Source organism: Camelus ferus, chromosome 9 (assembly GCF_009834535.1).
Source record: "Camelus ferus isolate YT-003-E chromosome 9, BCGSAC_Cfer_1.0, whole genome shotgun sequence".
Classification (NCBI taxonomy): domain Eukaryota; kingdom Metazoa; phylum Chordata; class Mammalia; order Artiodactyla; family Camelidae; genus Camelus; species Camelus ferus.
The window spans coordinates 71,574,239-71,599,708 of NC_045704.1; the positions used below are offsets into that span (position 1 = coordinate 71,574,239).

The 25,470-nt window shown below is 41.4% G+C and overlaps 1 protein-coding gene across 5 annotated transcripts in view; it reads left to right on the plus strand.

Annotated features, from left to right (window-relative positions):
- The window catches only part of CDC14A (cell division cycle 14A), a 142,193-nt gene that overhangs the window by 84,149 nt on the left and 32,574 nt on the right, over window positions 1-25,470 (plus strand). For all 5 annotated transcript variants that reach the window (XM_032487199.1, XM_032487196.1, XM_032487198.1 and 2 more), the window contains 3 exons: window positions 546-633; window positions 7,379-7,609; window positions 14,272-14,410. In XM_032487199.1, the coding sequence (XP_032343090.1) occupies window positions 546-633; window positions 7,379-7,609; window positions 14,272-14,410 (458 nt within the window). The remainder of the gene's footprint in view (window positions 1-545; window positions 634-7,378; window positions 7,610-14,271; window positions 14,411-25,470) is intronic.

A 25,470-nucleotide genomic window follows, 5' to 3' on the forward strand; every position in this document is an offset into this window, starting at 1 on the left:
TTGAGGGTACGATAAGCCTCTGTCCCTCACTCCTGCCTTCTGTTTCCCAGTCCGAAAATCAGCACCGGCAACAGATATCAACCTATAGACACAAACAGAAAATGAAGGTGTGTTCATCATGACTCTGATATTTATAGGTTTTTTTTTCTTTGTTTATAGTATGTTTACCATGTTCATGGAAAGTGCTTATATTTTCTGTCTTCTCTTATTTTCCTTATTACTGGGACAAGCAATGTTTGTGTTCATTTCATTTCATTGCAGAGTGGCCAGGAGACAGTTACTTTAAGCAAAGTGCATCCACTTTAAAGTTTTCTAAACTTTTCATATAGTCTAGACAAATTTTTTCCTGAAGCGGGTTGAATTCATAAACATCATTTTGAGAATCAGATGCGTGTTTTTATCTTAAGCTATATTATTTTGTCTTCATATCTGTCCAATTAGTCTAGTACTAACAGGGTGAAAAGCAGTTTTATTTGTAAGGATTTCCTAAATTGTATAAGGATTATAAAATATTTTTCTTCTCTTTTCTTACAAAATTCTCCCAGCGAGTTGAAAATGGTGACTTCAACTGGATTGTTCCAGGAAAATTTTTAGCATTTAGTGGACCACATCCAAAAAGCAAAATTGAAAATGGTAGGTTTTTCTTTATTTTACCCTCCAAAAATTTATTTCAGTTTACCTTCTCTAATTTCTTAATTTCCTCAGATAATCTTTACATTTGGTAATATTTTCCAGGGAATATTTATTGATTAAAAAAATGGAACAGTAGTAATAGTGTGTTAAATGTTAGCGTTCAGTAAGTGGAACTATAATCACTGTTTTAAAACTAGCACATTTTTAGGTTGCTATAAATAGGGTGTTCGCTTTACCTGGCCCAGTGATCAAAGGAGAATCTGAGAAACAAACTGCTCAAAACAAGGAGCCGATTGCTGAAATCCGTCAGTGGTTCTCTGGCTGATTTGCTGGTAGAGTGCTACGCATCAAGGTCTTCTCTGGGGGCACATGTTGAATAGTGATGACGATGATGACCATGGGTGTCATTTATGAACTTTTTTACTGTGTGCTAGTTACTGTCTAATCACAGCATCACCTCATTCAGTGCACTCACAAGTCTGTGAGGTGTAGGTACTCTTATCTCCATTTTACAGAGGGGGAAACTGAGGCTTATGAGTAGGGAATTTGCCCCAGGTCACAAAGTACCCGGCAGCCCCAGTGGTACTCCAACCCCAGCGCTGGGCTCCTAAACATTGCCGCTACACTCATCTATTCAGTTCCGTCATGGCAACTAGGAATAATTTTCTAGCTGAGAGTGATTGGATAACTTATTTGCAGTATATATATAACTAGGGGCATATAGAAGAAGAAAAGGCAAAAGAAAATAATAAGCCTCGAATAAAACATGATCAGCTGTGTGAGTTTCCCATTCATATGTATTTCTACTTATTTATTTATTTTTAACCTAACATTCCCTAGAATACAAGTAATGATAGGCACCAAACGTTTAAGAATAATTTATGGGAGGAGAGAAGTACATAAAATTAAAAAAAAAAACCAAAACACCCATGAACATATCAGCTCCCTTTTTGCTCTCTGTCCGGTCACAGAGCTGGAACAGTCGTCCTCTGAGGGAATGTAATTTGAAACTCCTAGTCTAGACTTCTTCTTTTTTCATCACCATCACCACCACCACCATCATCATCATCACTTATTCTAAAATCATCATCATCATCATCACTTATTCTAAAATCTAGTTTCGCTGTATATGGTTATTCGTGCATTTTGATTTGATAATTTGTTTGGGTCTCTGTGCACGTGCTCATCATTTCACACCTGGGACATCTCTCCAGGGAGCTCTGCTTGAATCACAGTTTTCCTCTGGGGATGGGTGGTCCAGGTCCTTCGAGTTATCCTAACAAATAGGAGGTCTCTGTCCCGAAGCCAGAATTAGATTTTCTCATTCACCAGTTTGCTTGTGAATCTTTTTAGCCCCAGACATTGATTGATTAACCTTTTGTCCTGTTGGGTTGTATTTGTTGAGGGCTTGGGGAAACCACTTTCTCTTGGTCTTACAAACCAGGATTGATTAAACCTCCCTCTGGTCTTTTGTGAAAAATGATCTGACTTGGATACAGAAAACCTCAGTCGGAGTAGGTTTGTTGTTGGGAATTCATTTGGCGAAAGTGAAAGAATTTTGCCATTTAGGATTCACCTGTTTTATGAAATTTTCTTAAAGAGAAAGTAAGAAATATAATTTAAAAAACCATTTAAAATATTTTTATGGAAATAATAGATGCTTTTTGAAAAGAAGAAAATGCAGATGAAATAATAAAACCAGCATAAAAGTGACCTATAATTCTACCCAAGTTTTCTAGGTTTACTAGTTGGTGGTGGGATTACTGGGGATTTTAATTTTCTTTCCAGCTGCTTCTTTATACTTTTTGTATGTATTTTTTTCTCAGAGAATACACACACACACTTATAAAAATATTTCTTTTCTTCTTGTTTACCAGCATGGAGTCATAATACGATTACTGTCTTACAGCAGCTTTTTTCATTTAATATATCACAGAGTTCTTTCCATGGCAGTAGCTATGAATCTTCATTATAATTTTTAATGTTTGCATTCAATGATTGTGCCATGATTTTGTTAACAAATCAATTAATTTTTGAATGAGATCTAAGTCATTTACACTTTTTCGCTTTTAAAAAACCGCAGTAGTTGGCACGAGTGTCTATACATTTTTTTTTACATTCTTTTTTTATACATTTTTTTTTGCAGCTCTACTTCCTTCTCTAAATTCCTAGAATCACTAGATAAAAGGATAGTGAATATTTTGTGTGTCAATTCTTAATTGCCACAAATCTTTAAAAACTCTTTTAGGCCCCACGTGGCAATACAGGGAGTAATTAGCCACCACTTGCGTGTGCCAGGAGTGGTGCTGAGCTTTTCGTGCGCACCCCACCTGTTTACTAATCAGAGCCACCCTCTGGAGCAGGTGGTGGTAGTTCTGTGGAAGAGAAGATGGAAGCTTGGTAACCTAACTTGCCCAGGTTCACAGGGCTGGAAAGTGGCAGCGTGTCTCTGATTCCAAATTCTGTGTTCTTTTTAATTTTACTACAGAGGAAGTACATGTTCATCATAGAAAATTTAAGCAGTCCAGCTAAAAAGTCACCTGCACTTATATAATCTAGAAATCACCACTGTTAAGATATTGCTCTATATGCATCTTTTTATCTATGCATGTATTTTGCCCCCTCACACTGAGGAAAAAAGGTCTGAACATGCTGCTTACCTAATACCTGCCAGTTTTTATGATGTGTAGCACAATTCCATTTAAGGCTGTTGTTGGTAAAATACTGATATTTTACTGGAATCCCCATTTTAAGATCTGATACTCACTGGAAGCTTCATCGTAGTTTTTGTAAAGGGCTTTAACTTTGTAAATCCTTTTGGACTTAAGACAATAATTTTATGATGGAATTAATGAACTTGCTCCAATGACGGTGAAATCCTGGTGCGTTCTTCTTTCCTTTTGAGTTGGAAAAACCCTTTGTTTCCTGAGATAACTACAAGTCATTTCAGGGATTTGTTAGTAGGAAAGTTAGATTTTTAAGCTATTTTTAACACTCAAATAGCTGTTGCTAGGATGTAGCAAAAGGAAGCCCTAAAATCTTTCTCGGGATCGGGCAGAATGCATTCTAACAGCCTTAAGTGCGGGCTGCGTCAGCAGAGACCAAGCAGGGGTATTTTGCAGCCGTCTCTGTTCGCATTGTTTTGACACAGGGGAAGACAGGAGCCCTACCTTTTTTGGTTAAACAAGTTTGAATTGATAAATGAATAATATAGCAGTAGAACAAAGCATATTTTGGATTTCAAGTTTTCCCCCCAAACCCCCAAATTCTCAGGTGGCAATATCCTTCTCATCTCTGATAAAAAAGAAAGAGGGAAGAGGGTGTAGCTGTGGTTGAGCTCACGCATAGCATGCGTCAGGTCATGGCTGTCATCCCCAGTACCTCTGTTACATAAAAATAAAATAATAAGTAAGTAAACCTAGTTACCCCCCACCCCCCCAAAAAAAGAAAGAAAAAAGAGGGAGAATAGGAAGAAGAAAGAAAACACAGAGAAAGACAGTTTGAGATGGGAATCCAGCAGTTAGAAGCGTCAGCGCGCTCACTGAAGGAGAAGCCAGGTGTGACGAGCCTGGGCTGCTTCCGACCCTAATTGGCTGTGTGAGCTTCCGCGAGTCCCTCAGCGCTTCTCAGCATCAGTTCCCTCATATGTCAAATGGGGGAAATAAGATGCACATGGTAGGCATTTGGTGAGGAGTAGAAATATTATAGGAAGTACCTTGCACAGTATCAGGCACATTAATAGGTGTTCTTTAGATAGCAGATATTCTGATTGCATTTTTTAATCATTTTTATGAATTTTTTATCATTCACATTTTTATCATGAACCTAAAAACATTTTATTACATATTTTTTTTGCTTTCCACATTTGCCTGCCTATTTTGCAATTTTTACTTTTAATAACGAGTGGGTGGGCTAGTCATTAAACTCAACTGTTCTTCAGTTCCCTAACTTTAAATGAGGAGCTGGGAAGAGACGAATTCTGCAATCTCTCTTAGCTTTGAAATTGTTTCTGTTGGGTCAGCGCCAGGGCCCGGCCTGTGCTTTACCGATGCCAGGGCGCCATCTAGCGGCCAGATGGAGTAAGGGTCGGATGAATGTTTCCTCAGCTCCGTGCCCTTTTCTAAATCCAGTCCGCCATCAGAAGCACCCAAATACACTGAAAACACCCGCAAACAGTTGTTCAGAAGTCAGAGGATATTGTCACTGTTTGTTGGCTATAACTCGTTTTTGAGAATTTTTAAATAAACTTGCTCACCAACTGTAGGAAGTAAAGCTCCTAATTTTCATGTAATGTCCTTTTTGAGATCTAACCAACTAGAATCAAGTTAGATTTTACCTGAAACCATCCCCAGCACAGGCCCTGGAAGTTGACTGCCAGGGCTCAGATGCTGCCTCTGTGTCTTCCTAGCAGCGTGTGCAAGGGCCAGTTCGCTTTTTCAGGCACCAGTGGCTGATTGTAAGGTTTAATGAGATGATACACGTGAAGCACTTAGCTTAGGGCCTGGCACACAGTAAGCACTTAATAAATGTTAGATGTGGCTGTTACCATTATTGTTACTATTTTGGTGACCTGTTGCCACATTTGGATAACTGTCCAGTGTTCTTTTCTCAAAAGATACACATGGTTGAATAGTAGGTTTAAGTATATTATCTGTAATGCTGTTTACTCCTGCTAGATGTTCCTATACGAAAAGAGAAGTTCTTACAGCCTTGGTGAGGAGCAGAAGGGACAGATACCAAGCAAACCATTAGCACACTTCATGACAGGTGTCATGGTATGCTAGGAACCCAGAGTCAGAAGCGCTCGCCAGCTGTCACACCAGGGGATGGCTTCCCATGTGTGCTCATGAGCCCTCTCCTTCTCATTCCTTCACGGTAGAAAAGCTGTTTCCTTGTGCCAACCACAGTTCTTTTTCCCTTTAGGCTGGAAAATGATTTGAGCAAATAAAGCAACTAGGAAAACAGATTTGATTTTTTTTCCACATTGAAAAGCATCCATTTTATTTTCTTAATGTGTGTGTATAAGTCACGATTTCAACACAGAAGATTGTAAATAAGCTATGTATTACTTGTTTGCTCGAAAGCAGCATGGCTTGTGAAAATCTGGTCTGAGGATTAGTTAGCCTGTTTGCCAATTCTGCCTCCATCCATTGTGTGACCTTGGACTAGTGAGGGCTTTGGTTGTAGGCAGCAGAACCAACTCTGGTAAATTAAACCAAAAAGGCATATTGGAATGATGTTGCGGGGCTCACAGCCTCCAAGGGAAGGCTGGAAAATGAGGCTTAGATCATGAACAGGATCTAAGGGAGATCATTGACCAGCAGGGTCCAGGCAGGAATGGAAACCACTTTATTTCAAACAGAGTGAATGCAGTATAAAGAATTTGTTAGAGAGAAGGCTAAAAAGTAAAAGAGCAACTCTGGAAAAAAAAAAAAAAAAACAACAAACCCCAGCATATTAAGGAGGAAATAGCGGCTGCCTTTAAGGCTGCGGGGACAGCTTGGCTGGGGCCAGGAGCTCTGAAGGGCGTGCCACACAGCCAGGGCTTGCGTTTTGGGGGCTGACGGGTAGAGACGGTGAGGCTGGGCTGCAGGCTGGTGCCGGGGGTGCCTCCTGCGGCTGAAGCCATGCTGGCAGGAAAACAGCCCCGCCTCTGGCCTCCACCTGCTCCAGACGTGCTTTAGAGCCTCCCATCTTTCTAAATGACAGGAAGCCAGTGGGAAAGGTAGGGGGAAATATCATATGTGGACCCCAGCCCTGGCATATGAGAGCTGGCTTGCAACTAAGAGAAGATAGGAAATGACCAGCAGATGCAAGGTTTGAGGCAGCAGGAAACAGAGCCAAGGACACAGTGCAGAAACTACTGGTTCACTTTGCTGGCCTGCTGGAGCCCACTGTCACGAATGAGTTCTGAGTAAGATAGTCTCACCTGATATGCACTGAATGGGTTCCAGCTGTGCTGATCAGGGCCCCCTTAACCCCTGGGGCGGCTGGGCAAGGCCTGCAGTGGCCAAAGCCCCCAGTGGTCACCCTGCTTGACTGGCTGAGTCTAGGTCATGTGTCTGTAACCAGCTGACAGCAGCCCCCAGGGGTACTCTGTTGATGCCGGACCCTCTCATAGCAGAAGAGAGGTCAGGAGCTGACTGCTTGTTCTCGTCAAAAAAAAAAAGAAGATGTCCTCAAAGAAGGATTACTCAACCTCTTTTGGTTTCCTAACCTGTTATATGGGGTTTACTATTTTTATCTTGATAGGTTGTTTAGAGAAGTATAGGAAATTGTATGCCACTGTGACTTGTACATGGTAGGTGCTTAATAATCCATCTCTTTTTGTGGGAGATTGCACTGAGAGTAAAACCATCCATCTGGCAAAAAAGCCTTTAACTGTAAGTCAAAAGTATTTGTCACGTGGAGTAAAAAGCACAGAGAGTCGTTCCAGGCTTTTTGCACATTTGAGCGCCCCAGGGCGGCCTTGGTTTGGCTTGGGAGAAGTGTGTTCCCAGGATGTGAGTCCTAGAGGTTGAGGTTTTGAACATTCATGAGCCATTTCCAGTACTTAGAAGAAATTTTTTCCCTTCCTATGGTGTTTGCTCGTTATTTAGACTTTAGGCTGCTGGGACCCGACTCTCATGAAATGCGCCTTCCTGCCAAGCCCTGATGAGATCTTCACTGTGAAGGGTTTTCGCGTTCCCAGGTTCCGGAAGGTGGAACGTGTGCCTTCTGCTTACAGCTCCTCTTTTCCTCCCAGGTTATCCTCTTCACGCTCCCGAAGCCTACTTTCCTTATTTCAAAAAGCATAATGTGACTGCCATCGTGAGGCTGAACAAAAAGATTTACGAGGCGAAGCGCTTCACGGACGCGGGCTTCGAGCACTACGACCTCTTCTTCATCGACGGCAGCACGCCCAGCGACAGCATCGTGCGGAGGTTCCTGAGCATCTGCGAGAACGCGGAGGGTGCGATCGCCGTCCACTGCAAAGGTGCGGGCGAGCCGCGAGGCCTCGGGCGTCGGGGCTTCTGAGAGTGGGTGGGCCGAGAGACAGCAGGCCATGTGAAACAAAGCAGTTAGTGTCTTAGGGGGGAAAAAGTCACGTTTGGTTTCAGAAAACGAGAACGCAAACAAGGGTTGTTCGTTACCCTTTCTCCTTCTCTTGCAAAATTGCCCATCTTTCCCCCATCGTCCTTCACCCATCTGATATTAACGCTCCCATTATTTGACCCAGCTGTCTGGAGCCCGGCTGCACCCTCCCTGCACCCCTCCCCTCCCCTCTTGGTCTTTTGCATCACGGAACAGAGTGTCTCCCCAGCCCATTGCCTGGGGACCGCAGCATACCGGGGTCATCGCCAGCGTCCTTGCCACGGATGTGTTACTGCCTCTTTGAATGACTGAAAGACTTGGTTATATAAATACATCCCTGGTCTCTAGGGGTGAGTACCTTGGGGCAAAGGTTGTTCAGATTATAGGAGATGTAGGGTTGCCAGATTTAGCAAATAAGAATACAGGACACCCAGTTAAATCTGAATTTTAGATGAACTGTTTATCTAAAGGTTTCCTGTTCACAGACGCCGACTTCGAGCACTTCGACCTCGTTTATCTTTTTTAGTGTGTCTCAAACTTTGCACCGAACATACACTCTGCATTTTACCTCGCAGCCTTCTGTCAGCTCCTCAGAAAATATGAAATAACATTTGGTCTAAGCCTGCTTGTTAGACTCTGAGGAGGCTCACAGTCTAGATTTTCCAGCACGGTTAAGGTATTTTACTGGGGTCCTTGATTTCCGTGAGGAGGAACCACTTTTGGCCGCGGAGCACATGCAGCTCTTCATTCTGCCGCTGGGTGGTGCTGTTCTCCGGTTTCCGAGTCTGAGAGCCGGTTTGTCTCGTTTTATGCTAATTGTCTAGTAGGTGTTGGGGATTGTGCTGCTCTTTTCCTGTGCCTGGTGCTGCTGTAACTGACTTACTCAGATGAGCATGGCTTTGGTTCTGACAGAAATTAAAATACCATTTTGTAGGCCCTTGTTTCTATGTTTAAGAATTGAGTAGGTGGAGGTACTTTGCCGAGCACGTGAGCAGCAACGAGAAGCTGCATTTTGCCGGAGCCCCGGCGAGGGAAACGAGCTGCATGTGGCCCCCGGCTTCGCTGAGGCCTCCGTCTGCCAGGCTCCGTCCTCGGTGACGAAGGCCCCTCCCGCTCCTCCAGTTTCTCGGCGGGATGGGGCCCTGCCTTGCCGGACCTCCTTTCTCCGGGGTCGGGTGGTGCATCTGTTGGGCAGGTGTCTTTTTGCTCACTCCTTGTAGACGCCTGCTTTCCTTTCTGCCAGGTCACAGTCGGGGGGCGGTGAGCTGGCTTGCGCCTGATGTGATCCAGCCTGACTTTACCTCTCCATCCCATTTTGCTAAAGACTGCCCAGGCCCAAGGAAAAGCCTGCATTTCACATGCGGTCGGCCCTCTGTATCCGTGGGATCCCCCTTCCACCAATTCGGCTGCCAGAGACTCCAGCATCTGCGGATTTTGTTATCCGCGGGGTCCGGGAACCAATCCCTCGCGGATACCAAGAGAGGACCGTATTTCAAGTTATCCCTGGAATTTGAGAGCTAATGGGAATATGGCAGCAACTAACGTTTAACAGGAGATATGTGGTCTTTTTAAAGTTTATTTTTGTGTCATAAAAGTCAGTATTTTTTCCTGGGATTAATTTGGCCTTATTTCCTAGTCAATTAGTTTAACGCTTACCAACTCACATGATTTCTCTGTGTGTCGTGTCTTGGATTGACAAATTTAAGGGAGAAGAAATGCAAAGTTTTCATTAAAACTCAGGATCTCTCTCTTTTTTCTTCCTAAGTTTTTAATTTTTAATTTTTTTATTGAGGTATAGTTGATATACAATAATATAGAAGCTATAAGTGTACAATATAGTCATTCACAACTTTTAAAGGTTATGCTCCATTTATAATTATTATAAAATATTGGCTATATTCCTCGTGTTGTATAATATATCCTTGTAGCTTATTTTATACTTCATAGTTTGTGCCTCTTAATCCCCTCCCCCTATTTTCCCCTCCTCTCTTCCCTCTCCCTGCTGGTAACCCCTAATTTGCCCACTATATCTACGAGTCTGTTTCTTTTTTTTGTTACGTTTACTAGTTTGTTGTACTTTTTAGATTCCACCTATAACTGATATATTTGTCTTTCTCTGTCTGACTTATTTCACTTAAAACTCAGGCTCTCTCTTGATAGCACTCCTCACCTAACAAACATGGGAAAAATAAAACTCTCTGGTGTTAAGCATTCTTGTTACAGACATCCTCTTTATTACGTCCTTGGCCTGTGAATGGTGACCTTGTAAGAAATGTTAAGGAATATATATATGTTATATTGTAGAGATTTTTATATTTTAATCAGGATCTTTAGCACTGAGGTCAGTTTTTACATAGGAAGGTCACATTCACATGTGGTGGCATTTATTTGAGAGTGTTATTCCACTTGCCTCCACTTGTACACACATGTAGGATTGTTCTATAAGGATTACACCTTCAATTTAATTACAGCTGTATTGCTTTTAATAGCATACTTAGCTACTATTGGCATGTTAATTATTTTGACATCTGCCCTAATTAGGTGAGCTTAATTTTCTGGGAATTAAAGCAGCACTAAGCATTTTAATTGAACTGCAGGAGGAGGGAGAGAGGATCTTATCACGGTGTCAAATGAACTTTGGTGGTGCTGAGAAGAGCGACTACTTCACGCCTCAACATAAAGTACTAAAAATAGAGACAAACCAGAAACTAATTTGCTGGGAATGTGTGAAATCTTACAACGATTCAGTATCTGCAGTTTGCCTTCTGCTTGATAAAAGGAATGGCTCTGATGTCGTGAAACTTTCTGGCACAAATAATCATTAAGAAGCCGGCAACATTGTGATGTTCCAGTCTGTGATTTTTGATTGTGCTGTAGGCATTTCAGAAAATGCCTGGGACTGGAAGGCCATCAGCGTTCCACCCGGTATAAACAGAAGACTTTTCAGCGTCTTCTCTCGCTATGCCAGGGAGCCCTTTAATTATGAACACTTCAAAAAATTTGTTGAAGTTTTTATAGAAACTTAGTGAAATGTTCTTATTCTGTTGAATTGTGGTAAGAGCGCCTAAGTATTGAGTGCTAAGTAGGTTCTTTTTATAGATATAAATTATAGACTTTTAAAAAGGGGGAGGCAACTTTAGTTTCAGAGAAATTTGAAAAATTTCTGCACCACCTTATTTTTTTGGTGTGTGTGAGTGATGAGGTGCCTAACCCAGGGGACGAGGGAGCGGGCAGCCTCTTGCAGGAGGGGAGGGGAGGGGAGCCGGAGAGGTGGTGGTGTCTGGGTGGAGAAGGAGGTGTTCTCACCAGACAGAGACTCCAATCGGTGGTTTGAGGCGGGGACCCTGTCAGCCATCCGGGCTTCCTGCTCCCAGGCTGTCCAGCTGTGTTTTTATCAACACAATTATCTGCAGTCTTGTCAGATGTCTGGGGCACTGACAACTCTGCGGAAACAAAGTATCTGCTCTGGGCAGAAACATGAAGTAGATTCTTCTAGTATAGGAAGAAAGTCCTCCTGAGACCATGATTAAGCTTCATTCTTCTCTGAAGAATGTGGATGCTTGATCTGGGGCAAAATGTACTTCAGATGAAAACAGGTCACTCACACACATGCACACATACACCCGCACATCTAAGAAAACAGTGTCTAAGTGTAATTTTGAAAAAGGAAGGGTTAATGGAAGGGAAATGCCAGGCCTCTATAAACATGAGCTTGGTTGTAATTTCTTCCACATTTTTGATGGATTCGCAACCTCCGGGTAATAATGCCCCCAAGGGGGCAAAACTATTTTTGGGTGGTAAACACAGTTTCCTTTTTCTGTATAAAGAGCAGATTTACACATAGTACACATAAAGAGACATGCAGTCTACCTCTGGTGGCAAAATCATGGGGGGCAATTAGGAAAAAAAAAAAAAGCCTGGAGAGGCTGTTGTTTGGGGAGAGGTGAGGGGGCAGTAGTGAAGAAAGGCTGAGAAACACTGATTTAGAGACATACTTCTTTTTTTTTTTTTCACATATTCACATTTATGAAACTAGGGTAGCTCGGGAAATTGATAGCATATCATAGTTTGATTTTTTTCTTACTTCGTGGAATTTAAACACTGGTATGTGGAAAAATTATCTTAAAAAGCACAAGTTATCATCTCAGCCAAGCAGAAAAGCACAAAAACAGTTTTCCCAATGCAATGGGAGCAGGAAGAAAGGGTGTGAATAAAATACATACAAGAGGGGAAAAAAGCCAATGGCGTGTTTTACACCATTAGATGACAAGATGGTATTTTAGATTTGCTGAGAAACTGTGTATTTCCCAGTCCCGAGGCGACTAGAGAAGACTGTCTTTAATGTTTCACTAGGAGAAGCTGACAAAAGGACTCCTCTTTTTGCAGAGGCCAGGGGGAAGTGTCAAACACATCAAAAAAAAAAAAAAAAAAACCAAAAAAAACAAAAAAACCCAGCCATCAACTTTCTCCTATTTCCTTTTCTAACTAAATGTTTTCATGGATGAAACTGACATTGTACCAGTTTTCCAGGCCAGAAGTATCAGTCATCGCTAACCTTGCCTGGGACCCAGTCAACACGTTTTTCCAGTTCGGCTCTTCCCCTCTGTTACCTCTGTCCACCCCAGTCCATGCCCCGTCCAGCCACCCTGGCTCTCCTGCCCCAGCCTTCCAGCACCTCTGTCTGGTCCCCGTCTCTGTCTTTGCCAGCCTGGAGCTGTGCTGCTGCCACACCCATTTTTTTGTCCCCAAATTGATGGCAGCTTTTTTTTTTTTTTCTTGCTCTTTCCACTGGCTAAAGGAAAAATCATATTTTTACATGGTAAGAGTTGTATGTTTATTAGTTGTTGAAAGTGTCATGGATTTCATAGTACTTTTTAAATGAGTTGAATTGTGTTAATCAGAGCAGCATCTCCACATGTTGGAGGAGTAATAACATATACAGGCAGGAGATGTGATCTGCTCAGTGCGCAGAGCACTGTGCATCTGGACCTGGGGACTCCAGAAGAACTCAGCAATCTGCGGTGTCTTCAGCCCACAGTTGATAGCCTGCTTGCCCTAAGTACCGGCTCCTCCACTGGACTCGGAGGTGCTCTTGGTTGGCCCCTCCACACCCCTCCAACCTTGTTTCCCACTCAACACACGGTGTATGCATTCTCCAGACCAGCCCAGCTTCCACTCATTGAGGAAAATGCTCTGTGACCTTCCTGTTCCTTAGAGTCTGCTGGAGTCTTTGTCATCACTAACACATTCTTTGAAGACACCAGCTGCTCACACGGTCCCCTCCTCCTTTCTCTGAGATCCCCTAATTTCTTTGCTTCTTGGTTAATATTCTTGTGTCTACAACTGCTCTGGTAACTCACTGTGGTCAAAAATTATATCCTCCACTTGTTTATATCGTTATCCTATGAGCAGAGCCCTGTCCTGGGGATCTGGTAGGCGGTGAATAAACATTTGAATCTAATGTTTAAAAACAAAGACAGAGCCACTTTGTCTTTCCATAAGAAAAGCTGTGCACGATAGGACGAGATTAAGCAGTGGAAGAATAACTCAGCATAGTGCTCTTGCTCATGGGTGGTACTTAGCACTGAATTTAGTTCCAAAAAGCCGGATATGGAAAGATTTAGAAAATGCATATAACTAAGCATTGGTGGCTTAGTACTATAAACCTCACGGGGGCAGACATCCCGCTTGATCATGCTTCTGGCCCCAGTGTCCATCACAGCACCTCGTAATCAGCCGGTCTTGCTATTTGTAGAATGAGTGACTGACTGGATGAGCCAGGAGTGGAAAGAACTCTGGGATGATAGCAAGTGGCTATCATCCGGTAGTGGCTGCTCTATCAACACCTATTGGCTGAGGAAACAGTGAAACCCTGGTCTCTGAAGGAGTTACACAGAGGTTAGGGCGGCCACCTGACGGACACAGCATCGAAGCAGCTGTGAGTTAGGCAGCTGATGGGGCCTGGTGATGCTTACAATGTCTTCTAATTCTGATTCTATAATTCCTTTTTCTAAAATAAGTTAAAAAAAAAAAACCTTCACCATTTAAAAAGGCTTAAAAGATGGCCATGATAATACGATCAGTTACACTGGTGACGCAGGGGTCACAAGTACAAACTGTTACCTGCAGGTTCAGCTCAAGCCGGGCTGGGGCTGAGGAGCGGGAGCGTGGAGACACCTGACAGGCGACATTTTGCAAGTGCGTGTCCTGCAGCCAGCATGGCCTTCACAGTATTCACTGTAACAGTGATTCCCAAAGGCCTCAGGGATTGAACACTTCATAACTTTTTAAAACCTTTGCTCTGATTTTTATATTATTTTACATGTGTTTATTTTAGCCATGTGATCTATTTTTTTTAAAAATTCAAATTTTTGAGTTAGAATTATCTTTTAACCACCCCCCTCCACCCCAATCATGTAAAACGCATTACATTTTTTGTCAGGGTTTAAAAATTTTGCACTGCATTTGAAACCGTTGCCGTTTCTGGACAAAGTTTGGCTTCAGTGTTTTTGTGGGTGCATTTGCTGTATTTTGAATTGCTTGTTCTATTTCCTTTTCTCACAGCTGGTCTCGGAAGAACAGGGACGTTGATAGCCTGTTACGTCATGAAGCACTACAGGTTTACACACGCGGAAATAATCGCTTGGATCAGAATCTGCCGGCCCGGCTCCATCATAGGACCCCAGCAGCACTTCCTGGAAGAGTAAGTCGACCGTCTCCAGTTCGTCGTGCCGCCGCCGTGTGCCTGACCGTCTCTGCCTCTTGTTCCCCGACTGCGGACTGTGTCAGGCCCGTGGTTCTGAGAGGGCTGCGTTGTTAGAGACGTCTGTGCCTGTGACGGCACGTTGTTGATCTGACAGCTAATGCGTTCTAACTTGGAACCTTTTATATCTCTTAGATCGGGTGAGAGTGAGCAGAAAATCACAGAGCCATCTCTGCCTACCTTTTTTCTGTCATTTTCTACGTGTGATCTGGCTACAGTATAATTTTCTTATGTCATCCCACTTGGCACTTTTCATTTTTCCCTTTTGTTTGCATGTCTAAAAGCAGGATGAGAAAAAGCACACAGCTAAGGTCAGTCAGTGACTTCAGCGACGTTGCTGCTCCTCCGGCAACTCATTGTGCTGCTCGTGTAGCTGCAACTTATGAGCTACCAAGGAGGCAGTAAAGAGAGCTGGGTGTTAGCCCTGGCTGTGCCCCTAACTAGCGTTATGACCGCTGTTTAGAGGAACCCGTGTTAAGTTCCTTTTATTCATTCACATACTCATTCATTAACTGTTTGTCAAACCCCGGTCCACAAGGCGGAGAGACTTAACCTGTAAGGGCCCAACCCCTTAAAATTTCGGGAATTATCATCCATTTACCCATTAATGAAATGATGAGATGAAATTAGCACTAGCTGATTTAGGTCTGGCTCTAAATTGCGATCAGTTGGTGATATACTGAAATTTCAATTTTTTCTTTTTATATCTGGGATTTTTTTCCCCTTTTTATTCTTTTCACTTTTCTTTTTATTCTGGCTCTATTTTGAATGGCATTCTTTTCCAGATAATTAATTCCTTTCCCATTTAAATCATTTCACGTAGGTGAGAAACAAACGATTGTGAATTTCATAGAGAGAGGCTGTAAGCTAAAGCTGTGAGCATTTGAAATGGTTAAAAGGATGTGAGCTTGCTCAGGAGTTCCTTTAGGTGCCAACCCCAGAGGGAGTAACTGGGGGGGAAACAAAGGCTGGAACATGAGCAGTTATACTTTAGAAGAATGAGGCGGAAGTGTAATGAACACACAAGAAAAAAATACCCAAGATCAGGATCATTAAGATAGTAAGTTCCTAGGTTTTTGGCCTGTGAGATACAAGTGAAATTACTGTGTTGTCTTGGAGCTTCCTTCCGTGTCCCATTCTCTGCCAGTGGTTCCCACTGTTCTGCATTTTGCGCTCAGACTTGACGCATGGAGCTTTGTGCTGTGTTTCTGCCAGGTGCTTGTTGTACTAGTCACCTGCGTAAGTTGAATAAATGGCCTTCAGGTTAGAAAGTAAGAAACATTCCTAAGCTTGGATCTTTAAGCCATCTCTTAAAATCACTTGGAAGAATGTTCATTCATTAGGTACCTACTGAATACTCACCTTGCCCCTGGCTCTCTGCTCCGTGAGGTTCACAAGGTGAGGAGATGTAGCTGAGAACTGCCCTGGTCAGGTTCACCGAGATTTCTCAGGGCATCGGAGAAATGCCACCAGCCTCCCACTTTATGCCTGCAGCTCCTCCTCCCTCTTCCCTCCTCCGCCTCCTCTCTCTGCCGGGTCTCAAAATAATAACAGCAGGAGTTAGGGTTATGAGGCAAAGGCACTCTAAGATGAAGAAGGGTGTTTCATTTATAGATACTTAAGCCATAAAATTTAGGATCTTTACTTAGGTGGGAGTATTTATCTGTGAAACTGAGGTGCAGGGATGACTTCCATGTCCAACTGAAATAGTAAAGTCAGTTATTACGAATGCTTAGGTCAGAACCTTCCTGAAGACAGGTTCTCTGTCTGAGGCTTGTACCTTCCATGTTTTGCAGTACTTCCTGTGGAGCCAGTGTGGAAAATACCCGCATGGGCTTTCCCAGGCTTTTGGGTTGCCTCCGTCCAGGTGTCGGTCTGTGGCTTAATCTGCTTTGTGCCTCTAAGTGGCCCAGAGGTAGTCTTCTCTTTACTTGATCATGTACACTTTTTTTGTTCTCTCCTCTCCTACCTTTCTTTTTCAAGCCTGTCTTGATGTGCCTCCTGGCAGAGGACATAGTTTAAGGAGAGGCGGCTGGGACCCTGAGGGTGAGTGAAGTCTGAATTGTGTTCCCAGCAGCCGGCACACACAGGTCCTGAGATGAGGACAAGGGTACCATTTCTGAAGCCTAGAAAGAAAGCTAGTGTTGGGGGGAAATAACGAGCTGGGAGTGGGTGGCTTGAGAGGTAGGCTAAGTAAATTTTCATGAAGTGAGCGAACTCACGTAACCACCCTCCAGATCGGGAAATAGAACATTTACCGGCAAATGAGCAGCAGTACGCCTTGTGTCCTACCGTTCGCCACCCAGTCCTTCTGCCCAAGTAACCACGGTTCTTACTTCTAAATCCGTTGCTGAGTTTTGCCCAATCTTGAACCTCACATAAATGGAACCAAACACTATGTGTGTCTGACTTCTTTCACTCAACATTATCTTTTTTATTATGTGTATCAATAGTGTGTTCATTTTCATTGCTGTTTAAGTTGTTTTGAATATATGACATTTTAGCTTTTCTGGTGGTGGATATTTAGGTTGTTTCCAGTTCTTGGCTGTTTCATATCTTTTGGTACACCTATCTGCTGGATGTATACCTGTGAGTGGAACCTTCAGCTGTAACAGGTGCTACTGAAGAGTTTTGCAAAGTAGGTATGCCCTTGTACCTTCCCATCAGCATGGGTGGGAGTTCCAGTTTCCTCACATACTTACTAATACTTGGTAGTGTCAGTCTTTTAAATTCAAGCCACTGTATTTTGTTTGCAGTGGTAATTTGCTTAGTAGTTTTAGTTTGCTTTTTCCTGATGCCTAATGAGGCTGACCATCTTTTCATGTAGTTATTGGCCATTCATTTATTCTCTTATATGAAATGTCTTTTCACGTCTCTTCCCCATCTTTTTATCAGAGCATCTTTTCTTGTTTTTTTATAGAAGTCTAAATATTCTGGATGCAAGTACAGTGTCCGTTCTCTGTAATGTGCATATAGTCCCCTACTCATGTGGTTTCCTCTTTCTCTCTCTTAGTAGTGCCTTTTGATGAACAGAATTTCTTGATTTCAGTGCAGTCCAATTTTGTTAATCTTTTCCTAAATAGGTAATCTATTTTGTATTCTATTTAAGACATCTTTGGCAACCCCAATGTATGAATATATTCCTTTATGTTACCTTTCAGAAGCTCCATTGATTTTCCTATTGAATTTAGATCAATAATTCATCAGGAATAGCTTAATTGTAAGTTAACATGCAGTTGTAAGAAATGACAGAGAGAACTCTTGTGTACCTTTTACCCACTTTCTCTTAATGTAAACATCTCTCCTAACATTAACATCTTGCAAAACTATTGTATAATATCATAATCAGGATATCGGGGTCGGGGTAGGCGTACAGCTCAGTGGTAGGGCGCATGCTTAGCATGCACAGAATCCTGGGTTCAATCTCCAGTACCTCCATGAAAAAAAAGAAACAATTAGGATATTGACACTGATACAGTTCAGTACAGTTACAGGTAACATTTCCATCACTGTAAGAATCCATCAGATTGCCTTTTTATAGGTACTCTCCCTTCCTGCTCAAACCCCCTCCTTGACTCCTAACAGCTGCTCCTTTTTTCTCTCTTTTTATATTTTGTCATTTCAAGAAGGTTATATTTATGGAATCATAGAGCATTTAACCTTCTGGCTCGGCCTTTTTTACTCAGTATAGTTCTCTGGAGACCCCTCCAGGTTGTTGCATGTATCAATAATTTGTTCCTTTTTATGGCTGCGTAGCATTCCCAGGTATGAATGTGCTACTTTTAACCATCCACCTGTTGAAGGACAGCTGAACTGTTTCCAGTTTTGGGCTATTATGAATAAAGCTGCATAAATGTTCATGTACAGGTTTGTTCAAACATACGTTTGAACATAACATAAGTTCTCTGGGATGAGTGCCCAAGAGTGCAATTGCTGGGCTGTATGGTGCATGGCTAGTTTTATATGAAACTGTCAAACTATTTTCCAGAGTGGCCGTGCTGTTTTATACTTTTGCCAGCAGTGTTTCAGTGACTGAGTTTCTTTTCATGTTTTCCAGCATTTGTTTCTTAGGCATTCTGATAGATGTGTAATGATACATCCATCATTGTGGTTTCAGTTTGCACTGACACTGTAACTGTAAGTAGTAATGAACAACTTCTCATGTACTTATTTGCCATCCCTGTAACTTTTTGGTGAGGCACCTGTTCAGATCTCTTGTCTGTTCTTTGCCTTGCTTGTTTTCTTATTATTGAGGTTTGAGAGTTTTTAATATGTTCTAGATACTCGTCCTTTGTCTGATAAATGGTTTGCAAATATTTTCTCTCAGTCTGTAACTTGTCTTTCATTCTCTTAATGGGATTTCTAAAATTTTGATGAAGTCCAATTTGTCAGCTTTTTTCTCTGTTTTAGATCATGCTTTTAGGATCAAATTGAAAATCTCTTTGCTTAGCCCTAGATCCCCGTAGTTTATCATGTATTTTCCTAAAAGGTTTAGAGTTACGTATTTACATTTAAGTCTGTGATTCATTTTGAGTTAATTTTTGTGTAAGGCATGAGACTGAAGTCAAGGATCATTTTTTTGCCGCTGGATGTCCAGTGACTCTGGTACCGTTTGTTGAAAAGGTTATTTTTCTCTTCACTGAATTGCTTTTACATCCCTGTCAAAAATTAGATGGCATATTTGGATAGATCTATTTCTTTGTTCTTTATTCTGTTCCATCGAGGTAGGTGTCTTTCCATCCTCCAATGCTACGCTGTCTTGATTCTGTACCTGTATAGTGAGCCTTCACTTCAAAAGAATGATTCCTCCTACTTTTCCGTCTTTAACAAAATTGTCTTAGCAATGCCTGTTCCTTTTCTTTTCCATATAAATTTTAGAATAATCTTCCATAGCTACAAAAAAATCATGCTGTGGTTTTGGTACAAATGTGTTAAATCTCTATATCAGTTTGGGGAGAACTGACAGCTTTCCTGTTACTGAATCTTCTAGTCCATAAACACACTATGTCTCTTCATTTATTTAGGACTTCCTTGATTCCTTTCATCAGCATTGTGTAGCTTTCATCATATAAGTCCCATTTTGTTAGATTTACACCCAAGTATTTAGTTTTCTTTCGAGTGACTGTAAATGATATTGCATTTAAAATTTCAGTGTCCATGTGTTAGTTGCTCATATGTAGAGATACAGTTGATTTTCTATCTATATTTATTTTGTATCCTGAAATTTAAGAATATGTGTGTATGAATTCCTGGGAATTTCCATCTAGACAATCATGTCATCTACAGATAGGGACAAACTGTATTTCCTTTCCAACCTCTATGTCTTTCACTTCCTTTTCTTCCCTTGGTGCACTGGCTAGAACTTCCAGCACTGTGATGATTAAGACTGGGAGAGCAGACATCCTTCCTTTGTTCTCAGTCTTGGTGGGGAAAACATCCAGGCGTTCATCATTAAGTATTAATTGAAAGTCTATCAGTTTGTGGAAGTTCCTCTCTATTTCTGTCTTCTGAGAGTTCTTATCATGAGCAAGTATTGAATTTTGTCAAGTGCTTTTTCTGCATTGATTGATGTGATTATGTGATTTTTCTTTAACCTGTTAATGTAGTGGATTACATTGATTTTTTTTTATATTGAGTGAGCTTTGCACCTGTGGAATAAACCTCACTTGGTATGTTATAAATGGGGATTTTGAAAATGTGATCAAGTGAAGGATCTTGAAGTGGAGAGATTATTCTGGAGGCTCAGTGTAATCATAGAGGCACAGAGGGAGTCAGAGGAAGGGGTAATGTGACAATGGAAACAGATAGGACTGAAGCTGGAGGTAGGGGCCATACACCAAGGAATATGGGCAGCCACTGGCGGCTGAAAGAGGCAAGGGAACAGGTTCTCGCTTCGGAGTCTCTAGGAAGAACCCGCCATGCCAACATCTTGACTTCAGCTCAGTGAAACTGATGGTGAACTCCTGGCCTCCAGAACCATAAGAAAGTGAATATGCGCTCTTCTAAGCTTGTGGTAGTTGTTACAGAAGCTTTGTTTTGTGCAGACAAGAAACAAATACTTCTGTGTACACAGTGTACATTTGTGTAGAGTCAGTAAGTATGTACAGTAAGATATACAGACCCTAATGTGAACATGTGTGTCCTGAACTTCTCTCATTCAGCACATTTTGACTTTGGAGTATCTGATATAGGAGAGTCCTGCAGCAGACAAGCTATTTAAAGAAGACTGGGCTGCAGCAATGTGTAAGATCAATCAGGTGGAGGGAGACTCGAGGCAGAGAAGCTAAAAAGGAGCCTACTAATGTCTGAGGGGATGGGGACTTGCCAGAGGGGCTAGAAGTTAGACTGAAGAGCTAGAGATGGGCACCAGGGACATTTCAGGCAAATAAATCTCAGGCTCTGAAAACTGACTAATGATATGAGAGATGAAGAGCTTTGAAGTCTGACTAATGATATGAGAAACGAAGGGAGTGATGTCAGTGATGACGCAGAAGCATGAATAAGTAACACGTTCATTAGGAAAGAAGTAAGAGGATTAAAAAGTTTTCTGATAGCTTTTCATCTGTTGAAAATGACTGAACAAGTTAGAGGGATTGTATTCTTTCAGAGGTGAAAAATCCAATCAGTGCTTTTGAGGTAATGTCAATTCTTAATCTGTGACTTTAGGAAAGCTGATTTGTCACATCCTGCTAGTCCCTGAACAGCAGAGTATGTCCAGGTGTTGATTTCTTTGTCTTGAAGAAGCCTTCCTCTTATGTCACCAGCAGTACGAGAGATGTTTATTAGCATCCTTGTGAGCTGATGGATTTATGTATTGGCAAATCGAGATCGCTCTTTTGTTACAGTTTGAAATTTTATATTTAAACTTTTTTCCAGGATATAAATAGAGCTGTTTGCAAAACAACCATCAAGTTGTTTTCTTCTACTTAAACCTGATATTCATAAGCTAAAAATACTATTCTGCACCCAAAATAAGCCTTCTACCAAATATCCTCAGAGTTCTTAAAATGCTGCACAAACGTAACTCTTTTATTACTGAGCCAAGTCTAAACTCATCCTTCTTAGACAGAACCTATAGGATTACAAAGATGAGATCAGGCTGCTTTTAAGCAAATCAAACAAATTATAAAATGCGTTTGATTTGTTTTATTGACTGTTCACTGCGTGGTACTTACTGTGCTGCCCTCTCGATCACGATCCATTAGAGAAGGGTCCTTGAGACACAGGCATTAAGTTCCCATGGGGACTTTCAGCTCACAGAGAGAGATCTTTTACTTATTGGGACTGATACGATGCTGTTGTTGTTTTTATTTTTAAATTTCCTCCTGAGACAGAGAAAACTTCGGTAAAGCTTAAATCTGGACTGTGCAGGAAGTTCTGTCTTTGCAAAGTAGTGCTTCTATTTTGAATCAAGTTATATTTAAGGAAATGGCATTGTGTTTGAACTCTTTTTTGATTCCCAAATCCATAAACCAAAAATTCCCCCATTCTGCTTTATTATCATAGATATTTTCATCAACTTCCAGTAAGTCAGATATTTTTCAGCGTTGTAATTTAGTTGTAAGCCTTCAGTTGTCTGCAGTGCTTCTCAAATATTAAAATGCATAGTGTTCACTTGGGGATCTTGGTTCAGGAGGCCTGGGGTGGGACCTGGGGTGCTGCCTTTCTAACAAGCTCCCAGGGGAGGTGATGCTGCCTGTCCGTCAGCCGCCTTGTATAACAGGGGTCTGTGGCCCATTTTTACTTGTAGATATCAGTTTATGCCACGTTCAGTTTGGTGCTGCTGGCATTTGGTCGGTTTCACAAGTGGATTGAGCAACATCAGAAACTGACGGTTCAACCATTGCTCTTTAGTTCAGGAAATTACTAAAAACAGGATGGAGAAAACCTGTTCAGGAATTCCTGGGAAAAGTGCCTAAAAATATCTAACAATAATAGCTTGGGTTTTCAATTATAATTGATTCCTACTGTTTTTATTTATAGTACTTTTTTTTTTTTGGATACATGTACCAGGTCAAGGAATGTGGATGAAATTTTTTAGCAGTCTTTTTTAAAGACTTAAGAACTTGTCTTTCCTAAAATATAGAAATTAAAACCTGAAATATTATAAAGAGAAGAATTTAAAACAACAATAAAAAACAATATTGTGGTTTTATTTATTAAAATAGCAAGCACATTGCAGTTTGCACTGTTTATTTGACAGTCAGTTTTGCATGACACTCAGTTATGTTGCTTTTCAATGTTTACTATTACATCATTTAATCCATTATTGACTCTCAGTTGGCACTGAATTTATTGGCTAAGAAAAAGTATGATTCTAACATGGGTTTAAGTAAAACGAAGGTATATATAAGAATTTTTGGCAATGGTGGCATCAGAAATTTAGCTTGAAATACTCATGTCAATTACTAAAGATAGACGATTGAATGGTTTTTGTTTGTTTTGTGTCTGTGTGAAAAGGGTTAGAGTTGAAAAAATATATAAGCCATAAAGCATTAGGTTTAGTTGCAAAGTTTGTATTTTGATGTGTTACCAATGATCTAGCTTCTAATCGTGGGGTTGCATTCCTAAATGAGAATTATCTAGTTGAATCTTTTTGGGGATTCCCTAAGTCATTTTTGTCTCTTCTTATAGTTTCAGAATCAAGAACCCTCCCCTACACCCTCATAAATTCTTTCTAAACATCTTCCTGAGAGATCTTCCATTTGTCCCATAGTAGGAGTAGAACTCCTGGAGCACCTGTCTCCTTCCTACCTCTTGAATCGTGGGTGTACTTTCTAGTCTGTCCTCCTTGGACATCAAGGTAGACTGTTTTATTAGCCCAATCTTTTAAACCAGGAGCTACCTCTGTTCCCATAATAGCCTTAGGGTGGTGGTGGTAGCAGGCACACTGGACCGGCTGGGGCTCAAGTCCCAGCTAGAATAGGCCTGGGTTGAGCTAGAAAGTCAGCTGGGTTTCTATGTGAAAAGACCAGTGGTGGTTTTGGATGGACACTGGGGTCAGGGTGGGTTGTACTGGAAAAATAGGCATCCAGTATGGAAGAAGTGATAAAGAGTTAGGATGGTGTGGAGATGGGATTAGGGTGCAGTCAAGGAAATGAGGGGGAAGGGTCAGCAGAAACAGAAGCAGCCTCACAGCAGCTACCACTGTGTGCTGAATGCAAGACCAGAAATGTCCGTAACAACGTAACCGACGCCTTTCCTTAGAGGAATTTTAAAAGCATGTATATATTTTTAAAGACTCATGAAAGCGTTATATCAGAATTAATTATAATTTGGCCTGTAATGAAGCCAAGTTATTTAGTTTTTTTAATGTCCCAGGCTTGGCTAGTCCAAACCTGACTAACCCAGGGCCAGAACGTGGCCAAAAACAGTCACCCCAACACTGGCTACTTACCTCAACAAGCCTCTGTCCAAATCAAGCCACATTTCATCCTGTCACTTCGAAGCACGTGATATTTTTTTTGGCAGAGGGTCAATAAAGTCACTCTCTTAGAAAATGCACTACTTTACTGGAAGGTTTCCTTTGAATTGTTAGGTTAGCTTCATTGGATTTGATTTTTAAATGCTGAATACTTAAAAACACATGTTTTACTTCTTCTGTTTAAGATGAGGCTTTTAAGGAGTAACAGACATCACAATAAAAGCTAGCGTGGTTTCCATTGTCAATAAAAAAGGTATTTGCGTGAAGTGCTGCTTTTTCTTAAGGAGCACCTGCGTACAGCATCGCTTAGCAACATGCAGATCAGCTTTGACACTTTATTCATTGGTAATCTTCAGGTTCAAATCAAGTCTTTGCAGAAATGGGACAGATTGAGTCTTTTAAACTGAGCAAGCAAAAGGTGTCACTTTGTCATTTTCATCTTTAGGTTGGCAGCAGCATCCGAGTCTTCATGTTACAACATTTTGGAACTGGAGTTTTTTTCAGTTTAGCCTTCTGGCTCTTCCAGGTTTTTGGCTTCTGTTCCCACTTCATGGTTTTGTTGTGTTGTTTTGTTTTGTTTTTAAATTTGGTCTTCCCTTCAGTTTTGAGATCAAATGTAAAGGACTCAGCATGGCGTGTGGAGCCCATCCGGAGTTGGTTCCCGCATCCTCCTCCTCTCTTGTGAGGCAGAAGGGCTTCAGCCAAGTCAGGCAACAGCCGACTCAGTTTTTCATACATGCCGTGTTCTTTGATACCACTATTTCTCCAAGCCCACGTTGTTTTCCTTGTCGGGGAATACTCTTGCTGGCTAAGCCCTGCCCATCTTTCCAGATACTTCTGGACTCTCAGACAACTTCTTTCTGATTCTTTCACTTTGACTTAGGGGCACCGTCTCCTAGGATCCTAAGCAAACTTGATAATTCTCTTGTTTCATTGCCTCTTGGCATTCCTTATGATAAACCACAATGTTTTAGTTTAATTCTATTCCTTACGGTATGGTATAGTATAGAACGAAAAAGATTCTATGGGATAATTTATCTTAATGTATGAGAGTGACTCCATCAATAAAAATAGAAACCCCAGTTTGTCATTTCGCTTACATATTTTAAGTTTTTTTTCTTAGAACCTTGAAAACAATTGTAAGTATTCCTCATTTAAGTAAAGGAAAGCCTATAGATGAACATCAAATACATTTTCTTTTTCCCAAAGGATAATCTAATTGAGGCTATAAGCTTTATTCTTATAAGGGTGGGTCTGTAAAGTGATGTGTTCAGGGCTTTTCATGGTACCACAGACAATTAGGTGTTTAGTACTTTCTAAAGATACTATCTCCATCTAACTCAAGTTCCTTCACCCACATCTTTGAGTCCATTTCACTCCAGCTATTTTAACAGACATACCAAACTGCTATTTGAGAAATATGTTAGCGATTTCAAATTCATATTTAAAAGACAAATTGGCTCACAGTCTTTATGGCTGTGGAATTGGTTCTAAGCATCTGAGAACATTAACAGTCAACCCATGTAGAGCGATACAGGTATATATTAGAAGGGTGTTTGTGTTTAGTATAGAACTT